This window comes from Medicago sativa, chromosome 2 (genome assembly GCF_051527215.1).
Source record: "Medicago sativa cultivar Bolivia chromosome 2, Bolivia_mono, whole genome shotgun sequence".
Classification (NCBI taxonomy): domain Eukaryota; kingdom Viridiplantae; phylum Streptophyta; class Magnoliopsida; order Fabales; family Fabaceae; genus Medicago; species Medicago sativa.
Window position 1 is genome coordinate 49,053,287 of NC_140750.1, and position 17,294 is coordinate 49,070,580.

The window sequence follows — 17,294 nt, forward strand, 5'->3', positions numbered from 1 at the left end:
TATACACTACTTCCAAAATATTATTTTTTCTTTAATGAAAAACAGATCAATAGTTTATGATAATTTGAGAAAATAACATCTCTCTTTCTTTTAATTAATGCATTTCTTAATACGTGTGTAAAAATATTAAACAAAATTCATCTTGAAACATAGGGAGTACAAACAAACTTCATACCACAATCAACTTTCTTATTCCAGTGATTTTGTCAAAAGAATATTATATTTAGGGATGGTGGTAATAATATATAGTTCACATTAAAATTCATAAATATTTTTTTCCATAAAAAATCATAATTAAATATATGCTTACATATTTCTATGAAAAAAAGGCTTAATTACCTTTTTGGTCCTCTAACTATTTATTTAGTATCGGTTTGGTGCTCTAACTAAAAATTGATTTAATTTGGTCCTCTAACTTTGTCACCGTTACTATATTTCATCCTCTCCGTCAATTTTATTCAAATTCTGTTAGGGTTGTGCATAGATGGCAATTAAGGGCTGATTTGGCAATATATGAGTCAGCACTATATAATCTTGTGGCCCTTTAATGGTTTGTTCTTCTTGTTCCCTTTTCCCCCAAAAATTAGGGTTCCATCTTCATCTTCCTCTAATTCAAAATCCTTCTTCATCTTCATCTTCCTCCAATTCGAATTTGTTCTTCTTCTTCTTCTTGTTCATTTTCGTCACTTCACCGTGTCCAGTGCAGGATCTCGATTTAACCGAAGAAGCAACAACGAAGGCAAAATGATCCTATATTTAGGGACAGAGGCAATAATATATAGTTCACCTTAAAATTCATAAAAAAATAATCTAAAAATTCATAATTAAATACATGCTTACATATTTCTATGAAAAAAAATATAATATTGTTTAGACATAATTCACATTGCATTTCATAAATATATGTATACTCGCTTGAAAAATATATATGTATACTGACATATTTACATAAAAAAACATATAGACACGTACATTTTTGATAATATATAGTTCATACAATTATATGTATTTTATTTTATTAATATGCAACTAACATTAAATTTCATATATAAACATTAACTGACAATTTTTGGTAAAAAAATACACTCACGTTTTTTCCGCAATATACTGAATATACTGAAATGTATTCTCGTGGAGTCATGTAAATGTATAACTAAGTATTTAAAATTGACTATTGTAAGTAGACATTATTTTAGAGTAATATAATAGTCTTCTCATTTTGTTATAATTATTAAGAAAAAAATATGTGGAACTTCATGCTTTTAAAATAAAAGTAAAGTGTTAGTAAAAAAACAACTAAAAAATGGCTAGAGAGAGAGAGAGAGAGCGTGGTCTGGTGAGAGAGCGTGGTGGTTATTCTCGGTTCACTAGAGGACAACCGCGTCGGTATTCACCTTCACCGGAAGTAAGGTACCACAGGGGGGGAAGGGGGCCAAGCAGGGTGCCACAAAAGGGGGGGGGGGGGAATAGGGGAGAATGGTCCGAAGTGAGATCGCGAAAGAGGAAAGCGCAGGAACAGGTGGACGGACAAAGGGACAGATTTAGGGTTGATCAGCGGCTTCGAAGGTCAAGGTTTCGACGACAACGGCAGTCTAGGGTTAGGGATAAGCATGATGAAGCGGATTGGTATGATACTGAAGAAGATTCTGAATTCGGTGACCATGAATTGTCTAACGATGGCAGGGTTACACTACATTATTTGCGACCAGAGAGAGTCAGGGATCGAGATGCACTGAGGTACGAGGACGTTCATGTTGTGGAACGGCGACGTTCATTTTCCAGTAATGGTGATAAGGAGAAGAATGACATCAGAGGGAAGGCGCATGGTCATGCTATGGAGCAGCAAAATCGTTCAGCTGTGATCACAAAGGAACCGCAAAAAGATAATCAGGTGATACAGAAAGTTGTTTCTTTTTACTTTACGAATATTCTGCACGATATTTCATATGTGGCTCTGAGACAAGGTTTTGAGGTCTGTGGTATTATGGAGGATGTTTAATTGGCACGTAAACGTAATGTAAAAGGAGGTGCATTTGGTTTTGTATGTTATGTTAAGGTGAAAGACGTAGAGAAACTTTTGAAAGCGTTAAACAATGTTTGGTTTGGTGATTGGAAAGTGGTGGCTAAAGTAGCGAGTTTCGATAGGGATAGTAACAATAAGAGAGTAGGAAGGGAACGGGGTGAGGGGGAAAATATAAAAGAGGGAGATAAAATGATTGAGGGAGAAAAAGTAAGGTGGCGAGAGGGAAGGAAGCTGAGGGAGCGGCTAGGGTTGTTGGAGTTTGGAAGGGGAATGAGGGTGCTGGTGGTAGTAGAGGAAGGGTGGTTCCTGCTAGTCGAGGTGGTGTGGAAGGGGTGGAGAAGAGGGTGAATGATGAGGAACCGATAGGTGTGAAGGTGGGTGTGGCTGAGAGTACGATGGCGCATATACCTAAGTTTACGTCATCGTTACAAGATGTATTATGGGCTAGTAGGTGTATGTTAGCAACGGTTTTGAATAGGGAGGCTATTCCGGTGCTGCAACGACGGATTTATGATGCGGGTTTTGAGAAACTAGACATTATTCCGATGGGAGCTGATAAAGTTTTATTGAAAATGGATGATGATAGCGATGTTAATATTTTGTTGTCCGACGCATCTGAATTTTTTGCAAATTTCTTTACAAACATCGTTAAGTGGAAGAAGGAGTTGGTGGTCCGTGAAAGAGGAGCTTGGGTGAGGATCTATGGGGTGCCGTTGCAAGCATGGAATGTAGAATTTTTCAAACTTTGTGTCTACGATTGTGGTCGTTTGTTGAAAGTGGATGATTTTACGTTGGAAAAGTTACGTTTTGATTATGCTCGTGTGCTTTTATCTACTTCATCGCTGGATTTAATCAATTCAGATGCAAAGATCATGATTGACGGTGATATTTTTGATTTAAGAATTGTGGAGGAATGGGGGTTCGCGTTGGGGGAGGATGCGGAGGATTTAAATGTTGAGGATTTAAATGTTCATGATGATGTGGGGATCGAGAGAAATGTTGAGGATTTAAATGTTCATGATGATGTGGATAATTTGGTGCACCATTTGTCAGAGGAATGGGCGAAGGAGAAACAAGATCATGAGGCACTTAATGCTATTAATCATAAGGTTGTTACGGTGGATGCGAACAGTTATGCCAATGCTTCAGATGATGCTGCCTTCGATACTGTTGCGGTTTCAGATCAGGTTTTTAGTGTTCAGCAGGAGGTACCGGTTCAGGAGCAAGCTTCTGTCAAAGATGCAGAGGGCATTCCTTTGTGTTCAGCTGCGGTTTCAATACAGGACCAGCGGGTACAGCAAGTGAACCCGAGCCTCTCAGAGAACATTTTTGATATAAATAATGGACAGGGAGCAGGTACTAGTGTTAATGTCAAATCAAGTAATGTTGTTAAGAGGAAAGTGCAGCGGACGTCCTCTTGTCCTCCGGGTCGAGTACACACAGTGTCGGCGGGTCCGTGGAGTTTAGAATGGGCTAATAGACAAAATGAGGTGATGCTTGACGATGCAACACATTTGAAAAAACATGGCACCAGAAATTCTAATGCAAAGGTGAATAGAGTTTCTAAAAGGAAAGGGAGTGGCTATCTTTGACATTGTGCTCATAATTTGAAGCCTATTGCTCGGCTTTCGGATGAAGATCGAAAGTAAGTTTTACGTGCATTGCGTAAGACGTGTAGGCGGCGTAAGGTGAATTCAGAAGCATCCAATGATAAGGTAAATGTGATAGATAATTCTTCGGTTAATGGGTCGCAGTCATCTGTTAACAATGACTGGACGAACTGGTTAGTTTGGCATGGCTGTAACAAGACTATGTTAGATGATGTTAGGGGAATGGGCAAGGCAGTGGGATTGAATTTTAAAGGGGACAAGAACAATAGGTTTGATGTGTTGTCAGGAGCGGGGAGAAAAAATAAAGAGAGCGAAGGGATGGAGTTGTGAGGCCGAGGGTGGTTGGGAGGCGGGGAGGTGTTGGTGGTGTGGGGGTGTGCGTGGTAGTGATGAAGATTATTTCTTGGAATGTGAGGGGATTGGGTGGCTTTGAAAAAAGAAAGGAAGTGAGTCAAATGGTTCGGGAGAAAAATCCGTTTATTTTGTGTTTACAAGAATCGAAATTGTCCATTGTAAATGATTTGGTGCGCAAAACTATTTGGAATGATAATAATGTTGATTTTTCTTATTTACCGTCGATTGGAGCTTCGGGAGGTTTAATAACTCTTTGGAACTGTAACGAGGTGGAGGTGCGGTGTTCTTTTTATTTGGAACATGTGTTAGGTATTCAGGGTCAGTTTATAAAGACCGGTGTGAAGTTCACTATTCTAAATGTGTATGCTCCGTGTGATCCTAATCGGCAACAACTTCTATGACACAATATTTCAGCTCATTTGGAAACTATGAGAAATGATAATATTTATGTGTGTGGTGATTTCAATGCGGTGCGTTGTCCGGAGGAAAGAAAAAGTGTGGGCAGCGGTGTTACTTATACAGTTAGCGATAGTTTTAACAGCATGATTGAAGATAATTGTTTTATCGACCTACCTCTCCGGGGGCGTAGGTTTACTTGGTATAGAGGAGATGGGAGATCAATGAGCCGGATTGATAGGTTTTTGTTGTCAGAAGCTTGGTGTGTGACGTGGCCTAATTGTTTTCAGATGGCTTCGTCGAGAGGATTGTCAGATCATTGTCCTATACAGTTGTGTATTGATGTGGCTGATTGGGGACCTAAACCGATGCAGATGCTAAAATGTTGGGAGAATTTCTCAGGTTATCATTCTTTTGTTCGTGAAGCTTGGAATTCTTATCATTTGGAAGGTTGGGGTGGTTATGTGTTGAAAGAAAAATTAAAATTGATCAAATTGGCTTTAAAGGAGTGGCACAGGCGTCATTTAAGTAATCTACCAGCTAGAATTATTTCATTGAAGGACCATATTGAAGTTATAGAGGTGAAGGCCGATACCTCAGATTTGGTGGAGGAGGAAATCGAAGAAATGCATGGTTTTTCTGAGGAGTTATTTTCATTATCTCGGATTAATTCTAGTATTTGCTGGCAACAGTCGCGGCTTCAGTGGTTACGAGAATGAGATGCAAATTCAAAGTTCTTTCACAGAGTTATGTCTAATAGGAGTCACCGGAACGCTATCCCATTTATTCTTGTTGATGGTGCTTTGGTTGAAGGGGTAGAAAATGTGCGGGCAACTGTGTTCAATTATTTTTCTTCTCATTTTAAAGCTCGTAGGGTAAACTGCCCAACCATGGATGGGTTACAATTTCGATCGTTAAATGTGCGTGAAGGGATAGATTTGATCAAACCTTTTTCATTGGAGGAGGTGAAGAACGCGGTGTGGGATGGTGATAGCTTCAAGAGCCCTGGTCCTGATGGTATTTCTTTTGGGTTTTTAAAGGATTTTTGGGACTTGTTGAAGAATGATGTGATGCGGTTTTTGGTGGAATTTCATAGAAACGGTAAATTGGCCAAAGGGATAAATAGTATGTTTATTGCTCTTATTCCAAAGGTTGATAGCCCTCAAGGTCTCAATGATTTTCGGCCTATTTCGTTGGTTGGTTGTAGGTATAAAATTTTGGCGAAGGTCCTTGCAAATAGACTTCGGCCTGTTATTGGTTCTGTTATTTCTGATGTTCAGTCGGCTTTTATTAAAGGTCGTCAGATTCTTGATGGGATATTGGTGGCGAATGAGGTTGTCGATGATGCTCGTAAATGTAAAAAGGACCTGTTATTATTCAAGGTTGATTTTGAGAAAGCTTACGATTCCGTTGATTGGAATTACTTGGAGGAAGTGATGATGAAAATGGGCTTTCCGACTCTTTGGCGAAAGTGGATTAAGGAATGTGTGGGGACGGCTACAGCATCGGTGTTAGTGAATGGGTCTCCTACTGATGAGTTTTCATTTCATAGGGGGTTGAGGCAAGGAGATCCTCTTTCGCCCTTTTTGTTTCTCTTGGCGGCGGAAGGGTTTCATGTGCTTATGGAGGCAATGGTAGGAAATAGATTCTTTAGTGGTTATAAGGTGGGCAGCCATGACCCGGTGGGGGTGTCGCATCTTCAATTTGCGGATGATACTATTATTTTATGTGATAAATCTTGGGCAAATATCAGAGCTTTACGTGCAATTTTATTACTTTTTGAAGAACTTTCTGGTCTCAAGGTGAACTTCTCCAAGAGTTTATTGGTGGGGGTTAATGTTAATGGTTCTTGGTTGGCCGAAGCGGCAACGGTGTTGAATTGCAAGGTTGGTTCCATCCCTTTTATGTATTTGCATTTGCCTATTGGAGGGAATACTAGTCGGTTGGTGTTTTGGGAGCCTCTCATCAATTGTATCAAGTCTAGATTGTCGGGTTGGAAGTCGAAACATTTGTCTTTGGGTGGTCGCTTAGTTTTATTGAAGTCTGTCCTATTGTCCCTTCCTGTTTATGCGCTTTTTTTTCAAGGCTCCGTCAGGTATTGTTTCCTCTATAGAATCTATTTTAAATAAATTTTTTTTGGGGGTGGGGGGGGGGGGGGGGGCAGACCACGGGAAAATTATTTGGGTTGATTGGAATTCTGTTTGTCGGAGTCAGGAGGTTAGAGGTTTGGAGGTTCGGAGATTAAAAGAATTTAATTTAGCTTTATTAGGGAAGTGGTGCTGGAGGGTGTTGGTGGATAGGGATAGTTTGTGGTTTAGGGTGTTGGCGGCGTGGAATAGGGTGGATGGCGGTTGTTTGAGTAGTAGTGGGCGTTTTGGATCCGCGTGGTGGCGGAATATAGTGGCCTTGCGCTCAGAGGGCTGGTTTCAAAATAATGTTAGACGCATTTTGGGTGACGGCTCCAGAGTGTTATTTTGGTCGGATGTTTGGGTGGGAGAGTTGTCGTTACGTGTTAGATTTAGTCAGTTGTATGATTTATCGTTATTAAAGGGGGAGACAGTAGCGGCGATGAGAGAGTTAGGATGGGAGGAGGGAGATGAGGCGTGGAGATGGAGGCGTAGATTGTTTGCTTGGGAGGAAGAATCGGTAGGGGAGCTTAGGCATTTACTTCAAAATGTTTCTTTTCAGGTTCACAGAAAGGATATGTGGAAGTGGAATGTGGATCCTTCTTCTTGTTATACAGTTCAAAGTGCATACAATACTCTTATTACGCAGGTTCATGTTGATAATATGTTGCCAGCGCCTTCTTTTTGACATAAGGACGTACCTTTGAAGGTGGTGCTTTTCGCGTGGCGTCTGTTTCGTGACCGGCTCCCGACAAAGGTTAATCTTCATAGGCGACATGTATCAGGCTTTGATGCTCAAAATTGTGTTGGTGGTTGTGGATGTATCGAAACAACCAATCATTTGTTTTTACATTGTAATTTTTTTGGTTTGGTTTGGAGCTATATTTCTCAATGGCTTGGAGTAGTTACGGTGATGCCTCTAGATGTACCAGGACATTTTAATCAATTCAGTTTATTAGGTGGTGTTACTAAGACGGGGCAATCTATTCTTCAGGTGATTTGGTATGCAACTATGTGGGAAATTTGGAAGGAAAGGAACAACAGAATTTTTAATTCTAAGGATAGCCCTATTATGCAGGTGGTGGATAGGATTAAGTTGTTAACATTCAAATGGTTAAAGGAAAAGTACGTTACTCTTCCTTTTAACTATCATGGTTGGTGGCTTAGTCCGTTCACTTTATTAGGCATAGACTAGTTTTTGTGTTGTTTTTCGGTGGTTCTGCGGTGGAGGTTTTTGGCTTTGTTTGTAATCTTGTTGTTGTATCAACTTTAAGGTTTTTATTCCTTGGCACGCCTTTTGCTAGGAAGACCTTTATTGTGGTAATTTAATTCATTTTAGTCTCTTCAAAAAAAAGAAAAAAATATGTGTGTGTGTGATTTCCCTATGTTTTTATCATCCAATTTAATCGAAAAATCCGTTGTCATTAGTATTGTTAGAACTTCGATTTTTTAAGCCGAGTGTTTCATCACCTTTATTTGGGATATAAAATTTTGATATTGACAAATTAAAAAATGTATCGTAATTATTAGCTAACGGTAGTTATTTTATTCATTTATCTATAATTTTTTCCTCATTATTTAATATTCATTTTAAGTACAATTCAATTAAAAAAGAATATATTCGATTATTATTGACACATCTATGAATTTTTCTTGTTTACTACAAAAAAAGAGTTTGGGCTCCTCTAAAAAAATAGAATGTGCTTCTTTGAACATCCCAACACATTAGCTTCCAATTTGTTAATGTTGGTTCAAATTTATTTTTTGAATCTCTAAAATGAATTTTCGACCACTTTTAAATAAATCTGTGAAATAAATATATTTTATGTGATTAGCTCAAGGTTTATTTTTTTTGACAGAATGTGATTATTGGGTTAAAAATATAATTTGTGTTTTATTTGTTGTTGATGAAGGTAACATTGTAACATATGTTAATTCCTGCAACATATGAAAAGTTTCTAGCAAATGGGTCACTTGTTTTGTTGTTTTGTGGGGATTTACTAATTGGAAATGTGTAATAATGCTAAGATATATGGAATGAATTAAAGTTGTATAAATAAAATCTTTCTTTTAACATTTATGTTGTTTTATTATCGTTTATTTTACTTGATTTCTTTGTAGTTTGGTGAAAATTTTCATGCAAAATAAATTTGAAGTGGATAAAGTGAAAGATCGGTTGAGATAAAAAGAAAGGAATGTGTTTGATAATGAAGGAATTTGATAAGTTTACCTGTGCAAAGAGAAATTTCGTAAACTTTCTCGTATGTTTCTCAAGCTTTTCTATGTATTCCTTGCAAAGATAAACAAAATACTAACATTAATTAATATTTAAAGAAAAAAAGAAAGTTAGCAAACTATTATTGTTTGAAAAAAAAAAGAATAAAATGCAGGAAAAAAATATTATATTGTAAGGAGATGGGTTTGCCACAACAAAAATTGAATGATTAGACCAGAGAGCATATATGAGAAAGAGCAAAGATGAGAAGCAAGAGAAATAAATAAAGGACAAAAGATAAAATGAGATAGAAAGTTGGTTATAATGAAAAAGGCGAGTGAGAAATTTTGAATGAGTGAATGAGAGTTGGATAGTTTAAGTTAGTGTAGACTTTGTTAAATGATGAGGAACAATATGTTTAACTTCTCAATGAAGAAAAAGTTGTATAATAGGGTGTAGCGCGCGTTACCCAATGTGTAATAGGGTCTGATGACAACATTTGAGGTAAAAAGTGGTTTTTATCACCACAAAAGTTCATTATAACCTTAGAGTTGTGAAGAAAATAAAATGGTGAAAATTTAAGCATGAGCAGTAAAGTATTTTTGGTAGTACTTTGTTTTCATATATTGGTAGTGAATATAAATATTAATTTTAGTTTGGTTATTTTATATTGTAAAATCTATTGTCCTCGTGAGCTTAACTCAGTTGATAGAGACAATGTATAATATATGCAAGTTCTGGGGACACCACTAAAAAAAACTTTAAAACCTATTAAAATATATATTTATATCGTAACCGTTGCAAATTTTACTTTTATATATTTGCGGGTAACATAATATGTATTGTTTTTTTATTAATATATAGTTCGCACACATACATTTTAACATGAAAAAAACACTCACTTATATTTTATTACTACCTCTGTCGTTGATTTTAAGGCCATTTTGAAGAAAATAATATTCCCTTTTTACAAGACCCTTTTGTTATTTTCAATTACATTAATTATTTCTTTACCAACATTTCCTTATTTATTTTACATATTTTTCTTCAATCAAAAATAAATATTATACTCTCCTTTCAAACAAAAATATTATAGTGAAAATACAAACTAACTCTCACTTAAATGGTATAATTGTATTGTAACAAAAAAATGTTATAATTGTACAAACAATAGTAATCACTCCTTCCGTTTTAAAATTAGTGTCGTTTTAGGCAAAAATTTTGTTTCAATTGTACCCTTCAATTAATACTATATACACTACTTCCAAAATATTATTTTTTCTTTAATGAAAAACAGATCAATAGTTTATGATAATTTGATAAAATAACATCTCTCTTTCTTTTAATTAATGCATTTCTTAAGTAGTTTAAGTAAAGTATGTGTTTAGAGTAGGATGATGATAAGTAGTTTAAGTAAGTAGTTTAACTTGCTATAATGTAGTGAATGTTGTTGATGTAATGTTTATCCTGAATTCGTCAATGAAATAGTTAATTTTCTGAAACATAATTCAATAATGTAGTTCCTGCTAAATGTTTAATTTGTTATAATCATGACTGATAAAGGTGAGAAACTTTCAAAAGGTTATAAGTTTCTTAATGAATGACAAAAAAATAATGGCTGCCAAATATAATCAACACTTAAATGGAAATAAGTCACATAGATTAATAGATTGAGACAAACTGTAAGATGTTCTCAATTACAGAAACATGAATGAATGATAAAGGTGAGACCAATTCAAAAAGCATAACACCATATGTTCTCAGTTATATATTCTGTCATCACAAAAATGAGACCAAACTCAAAAAGGCATAACACCATAGGTTCTCATTACATAAAAGCATCAACATAAATGGTATCAAACCATTATCATTACATCAGCTCAAAATATGAAAATAAACAGTAAATAACATCATGATAGCTTCTTTAAACCCAAGGTGGTTTTGTTGCACTCTGTTGACCCCTTGTGACAGGTAACTTCTGTCTTTTAGTGTTGGTAGTGGTTGTGGTTAGACCTTTGTTTTTGCTTGCTTCTGAGTTGGATCCAACTTGTCTCTTGGCATCACCTAGTGTCTTTGCAGCAGCTGGTGTCTTAGCAGCACCTTGTGTCTTGGCAGCACCTGATTTTGCAGCACCTGATTTTGCAGCACCTGGTGTCTTGGCAGCAACATGTGTCTTGGCAGCAGATTGTGTCTTGGCAGCACCTGTTTTTGCAGCAGATTGTGTCTTGGCAGCAGCATGTGGGGCAGCACCTTGTGTCTGAGCAGCACATTGAGTGTTGGTAGTTCTATTTGAGGCATGTGAACCTATGGTGGATGTCTGAGTAGCAATTGGTTGTGTAGAAGTAGTGGTGGTGGTTGGTTGCCTTAGGGAACCAACAGTTGGTTGAATGTGAACTGTGGTGGTTGCAGTAGGTTGGTTGACACTAGTTGTCTGAAACTGTGACTTAGGTTGATTTTTAGTAGGTGGTGGGGGTGGTGGTGGAGGTAACTTACATGTTGACTTATTATGGCCAAATTGTTTACATCTGCTACACTTTATACCATTCCTTGCTCTCTTCATCTCAGAATCATCTCTTAGCAACTCAGATGGGTCCTTGTTTCTCTTTTTCTTAGGCCTACCTGGTTGTCTTTTAATGGGCGGGGGTTGTAGGTCAGTGTATCTAGTTCTTTCCCACAAAGATCTACCATTGACAGGATATATGATATGCATATAACATGCTTCATGCTTTTCTTTCCTAAACTCATCAGGAACAAAATCATACATGTCAAGTTCCATTTCTCTAATACAGCAAATAGCATGGACACATGGTAGGCCAGTCAGTAGCCACTTCCTACATGAACACTCTTTCTTACCAAGACACACAGACATTTGATCCCTAGTATTAGAAATGTGCCAAACCTCAAACAAATCTTCACCAGACCTCCTGTTTCACACATACATATGAACCATAACAGTTACTTTTTCTTATCAGTCACTATTTAATCATAACACCTTAATAAGATAGAGGACCAAAATGATACTAATAAATAAAGTTACATGACCATTTTAAAACCACTCTTAATATTTAGATGACCATATTAAAACTACTTTAAATAATTAGATGACCATTTTAAAACTACTTTAAATAATTAGATGACCACTTAATTATAAACACCATCATACCTTAGTAGCCACTTATTTGTAAAACAGACTTCTTTTTCCATCTTTTTCTTGATGTTAGGCAACACATTGTCAGGATAGTTCTGAATTTTATGTCTGTTCTTCTCCCATCTTTCCATGATGTAGACTCTTATTTCCTCAAGCATGGTCACAACAGGTTTTGATCTAGGACCCACAATGACAGAGTTGAAAGACTCTGACATGTTGTTGACCAATGTGTCACACTTAGGGTCAGGCTTGAAATATGATCTGCTCCATCTCCTTGGTGGTATCTTAATGAGATACTTGAAAGCTTCACCATTGATTGCTTTTATTTCCTTCATAGCATCCATCCATGCGTTTGGATATGTAGCTTTGGAAGCTTTCCACATCAGTTCCTTCAGTTTCTTTCCAGGGTAATATTTTCTGAAATTGTTGTACAAATGCCTGACACAAAATCTATGATCAACAACTCATCCATAGCTGGCAGCAGCCCCTGCATAATCATTAATTGGTTTCAAATAAAAATGTATAAAGTTATTCTACAAATGAGTATGTAAATTACAAAAGTACTTATGTAATACCTTTTGTTGGTCACTAATGAAAGTGTACCCTCCACACTTAACTGGACCACCAAGATCATTCACTAGCAGCTCTAGAAACCAAGCCCATGTCTCTTTTGTCTCTCCTTCCACAACAACATATTCAATAGGGAGCATTTGATCATTTGGATCTGTCCCAATAGCTTTCAACAGTTGACCACCATAATAACCTTTGAGGAAGCAACCATCTAATCCAATTATAGGTTTGCATTCTTTGAAACTTTCTTTGCATGCCTTAAAGCATATGTAAACCCTTTGGAAATGAGGATTAAGATTAGCATTTGGATCTTGTAACTCATCTTCACTAGGTACATATGGTGTACAAGTTATCTTAACTGTTGAATCTGGATTTGACCTAAGCAACTCATGACAGTAGTCATGCATCCTGACATACTGCTCCCTGAATGAACCATATACTTCATCAAAGCCATGGATCTTGCTCTCAATGCCCTTGTCTTTGTTATCTTGATCTTCCACTTTTCATTAGTCTTGTTGATTATGGTATCAATTTTCAAACTTGGATTGTCTCTAACATTAGGCTTAAGTTTAGAACTTAGCCACTTAGAGTTCAACATCTTCACCTTGAAGCTCCTACTACATGAATGCTTAGGACCAATTTTCCTTATCTGCCAAGTTTCCTCATTTGGTATCTTGCCACAAAAAATGTACCACAAACAGTTACCCTTACCCTTGCAAATAACCCTCACCCTGATTTTATCATTCTTCTCAAACTTAATTTGCCTACCAGAATGAATGCCATATGTCCTCATTGCATGGATAAACTCTTGTTTAGTACCAAAATATGTATCAACCTCCCACTTATAATCATACATTTTGGTTGGTAATTTGAAAGTTGGAAACTTCTTCCTACTAGACCTCTCTTCCTCACTTTCACTTCCACTATCAAGTTCATCTGAGTTATACCCCTCACTGTCACTCAATCCTTTCTCTTGTCCCTTGCTTGCTTGACCAGTTTCAACCCTACAATCCAGCTCATCATCATCAGGTACAACAGATCCAGGCACACTGCTTTCAGTTGGAACATCTTCATTCACAATATTATCTGCTATAGATGGCTCAACATTCTCTTCCTCAATGACAACTTGTTTCCTAGGTCTGTCCATCTTCCTCTTTGGTGGAGCTGTAACATGTACCTCTGCATCAGCACCCCCTGCATCTACAGTCCCTGCATCTACAGTCCATGCATAATACACATACACCAAAAAAAGACACTTATTAATACACATACAAGATTCAAGTACAATTATGAATACACCTAAAACAAAAAAGGACAAATATTAATACACATATAAGTATGTAAAGTGGAAAAGTCAGTAATTAATACCTTTAGTAACAGAAGCCTCTGCAGAAGGTGGGTCTGCAACATTTGTCTCACCAACCTCATGTCCTTCATCACCTTTATCAGCATTAACTCCCTCTTCATCAATACCACCAATCTCAACTCCTTCATCACCATTATTACCATTAACTCCCTCCTCATCAATACCATCAAAGTTGTCATTGAGCACAAATTCATCCTCACCTTCAAAATGAATGTCATAAGCACTGTCATCACTATCTTCATTCAACTCAACACAAAAATCATCATCTTCTACAACAGCCTCCTTGCCCTTGTCTTTTACCTTACTACCACCAGAAACTTCCTTACCACACCCTTCTAAATTCCTTTCTGCTGTATGAATGTCACTTGCACCATTTTCATCCAGCACAATGTCAATGTCATCTAGCCCAACAGTTGGCCCAGCTTCTTGGTCACCCACATGTGGCCCATTATCTTCACCAATAGTTTGCCCAACTTTTTCAGTGGGACCAAATGTTTCTGTCTCCACTCCAGCTTCAGTGGGGCCCACACCAACATTATCCCCTGCCACATCATTTGGTTCTTCAACAACAGTGGGCCCTACATTATACTCCAATACCTCAATAATTTCTGGTTGTGAGATTGGGTGAATCACATAAATATGTGCCTTTCCTTCAGATTGTGCTGTAGCTTGAACCCTCTTAGAACATGTATCATCTTCCTTCAACAACACCATCTCTTCAGCCATGTAAGGGTCATAATACAAAATAGAGTCCACATCTTTATAACCTAAAACTTCAAGATTGCCCATTATCTGAAAATAGGACCAGTAATCTGGATCACACAACCATGTAATCTCATCACCTTCGTATTCATCATGCTTCAGCACTTTATAGTACCCCTGGCGGTGAACCACCACCTCAAACTTATCCTCCATCACAGCTCACCCACAAATCCTTATAAAACAAATATACACAAATATCAACACAACATGACCACCACTATTTAATATTCTGTATAAAAGAAAAACCCTAAACCACCAAACACATACAACAAAGGTTAAAAAATTGCACTTTTTAAAACCCTAAACCGAACATAAAACCCTAAACCAGATACCAGAAACAAAAATCCCTAAAACCAGAAACCAGATTCAAAAACCATAACCCAAAAAAAGTAACCCTAAAATCCAAATTTTCGTTTAATCCAAACAGTAATACGAAATCAAATCATAGAAATAGAGATAGAGATTAAACCAGAAACCAGATTCAAAAACCCTAACCCAAAAAAGTAACCCTAAAATCCAAATTTCATTTAACCCAAACAGCAATACGAAATCAAAACATAGAGATAGAGATTAAACCTGGTTTCGATCGGTGAATCGCAGTGAAGAACACGTCCTTCGTTTTCCTCTTCCTTAGTTTTCTTCTTCGCTTTCCTCTTCTCCCATAAAAAGTTCGTTTTCTTTCCTCTTCTGGTTTTATGTTTCTCTCTCTAAACTTATCCCATATATCTCTCTACAATGTATAATATGCCATGTCATCATAAGATTATCTGCCAAATCAGCCCTTAATTGCCATCTATGCACAACCCTAACAGAATTTGAATAAAATTGACAGAGAGGACGAAATATAGTAACAGTGACAAAGTTAGAGGACCAAATTAAATCAATTTTTAGTTAGAGGACCAAACCGATACTAAATAAATAGTTAGAGGACCAAAAAGGTAATTAAGCCAAAAAAAAAACATATAATATTGTTTAAACATAGTTCACGTTGCATTTCATAAATATATGCATACTCGCCTAAAAAAATATAGGTATACTGACATATTTACATAAAAAAAACATATAAACACATACATTTTTTGTAATATATAGTTCATACAATTATATGTATTTTTTTTGTTTTGAAGAAGTTAAATTAGCCCACCCAAATTGACGTTGAGGAGAATTGTGTTTTGAAGAAGTTAAATTAGCCCACCCAAATTGACGTTGAGGAGAATTGAACTTGAGACCTCGAGGAGGAGCAGACTCCCAGGTCTCAAGCCAATACCACCAGGCCAACCCAAGTGGGTTTATATGTATTTTAATGTATTTTATTTTATTAATATACAACTGACATTAAATTTCATATATAAACATTAACTGGCAATTTTCAGTAAAAAAACATATACTCACAATTTTCCGTAATATACTGAATATACTGAAATGTATTCTCGTGGAGTCATGTAAATGTATGCTTAATTATTTAAAATTGACTATTTTAAGTAGACATTATTTTAGAGTAATATAATAGTTTTCTCATTTTGTTATAATTATTAAGAAGAATATACGTGTGTGTGTGATTTCCTTATGTTTCTATCATCCAATTTAATCAAAAAATCATTTGTCATTAGTATTGTTGGAACTTCGAGTTTTTAAGCCGAGTGTTTCATCACCTTTATTTGTCATATAAAATTTTGATATTGACAAATTAAAAAATGTATCATAATTATTAGCTAAAAGTAGTTATTTTATTCATTTATCTATAAATTTTTCTCATAATTTAACATTCATTTTAAGTACTATTCAATTTTAAAAAAAAAGACTTCGTCGGCGCCGCCTTTGGTTTCGACGGTGATTTATGCGTTCTTAAAACATAATAGAGGTGGATCTGTCCGTTGTTGGGGTTATCTTTGGAGAACGTCGTTGTTCTGTGGGGTTTGTTTTCCATATCTGAAGCCGATTTGGTTTTAGATTCAAGTGTTCTTTGGGTTTGTGTTATTTCAAGCACATGTCTAGGTCATTGTTTTCGTTGGTTGGTATTGCTTGAGCGATGACTATAACAGCCCGATTTTTCGCTAGATTTATTTTATTATTTATTTATGTGTGTTATATGTGCTCTTATATGAATATTGCCTCTGTGAGTATTTTTGGTTGGGAATCGTAGAATTTGGTATTAGAAGGGCATTTTAGTCATTTTGGACTTAGGGGCATTTTGGTCATTTTGAGAGCAGCGGTAATTTTATAATTTTGCCGGAAGTTATTTTTAGTGCTTAGTAAGAGTATTATTTTACCAAGTTACTAGAAGGTGTAGTAATTATTTTATTTTACCGTTAAGTGACCGTTAGTGTCATATTTTACCGTTAAGTGAGTAGTAACATTTTTGAGGTTTAAATAGAAATGGGTTAGGCCCATTAAGGTTGTGAGATAAGCCCAATTAGGGGAGCCTATATAAACTAAATGTTAGAAGAGAAATAGGGTTTCCTTCACAACATTTTTCATTTGAGAAGAGAAGAGTTAGAGGCTAGAGGGAAGAACAAGAACAAGGGTTAGAGGCAAGAGGGGATTCATCATCTAGGAGCTAAATTGAAGCTTGGGTTAGAGATTCTTTGTGCTAGAGGTAAGAGGGTTAGGTTTCAACCATAATTCCTAACTTTTTATTTTTACCCATTTGTGAAATTGATGAATTGAGCCTAATTGATTGTAAATCCGTGTTCATGTTTTGATGCAATGTTTGGGTATGTAAAT

General features: G+C 36.4%; 1 protein-coding gene and 1 pseudogene across 1 annotated transcript; one reads left to right on the forward strand and one right to left on the reverse strand.

Moving 5' to 3' along the window:
* The first annotated feature begins 4,415 nt into the window (after nucleotides 1–4,415).
* LOC146947127 (uncharacterized) lies at nucleotides 4,416–5,102 on the forward strand. The gene has a single exon (XM_085748390.1). It carries the CDS (start codon nucleotides 4,416–4,418, stop codon nucleotides 5,100–5,102), a length of 687 nt encoding a protein of 228 aa, XP_085604516.1.
* Nucleotides 5,103–5,924: 822 nt separating this feature from the next.
* LOC146947128 (uncharacterized) lies at nucleotides 5,925–14,723 on the reverse strand (annotated as a pseudogene).
* Between the last annotated feature and the right edge of the window lie 2,571 nt (nucleotides 14,724–17,294).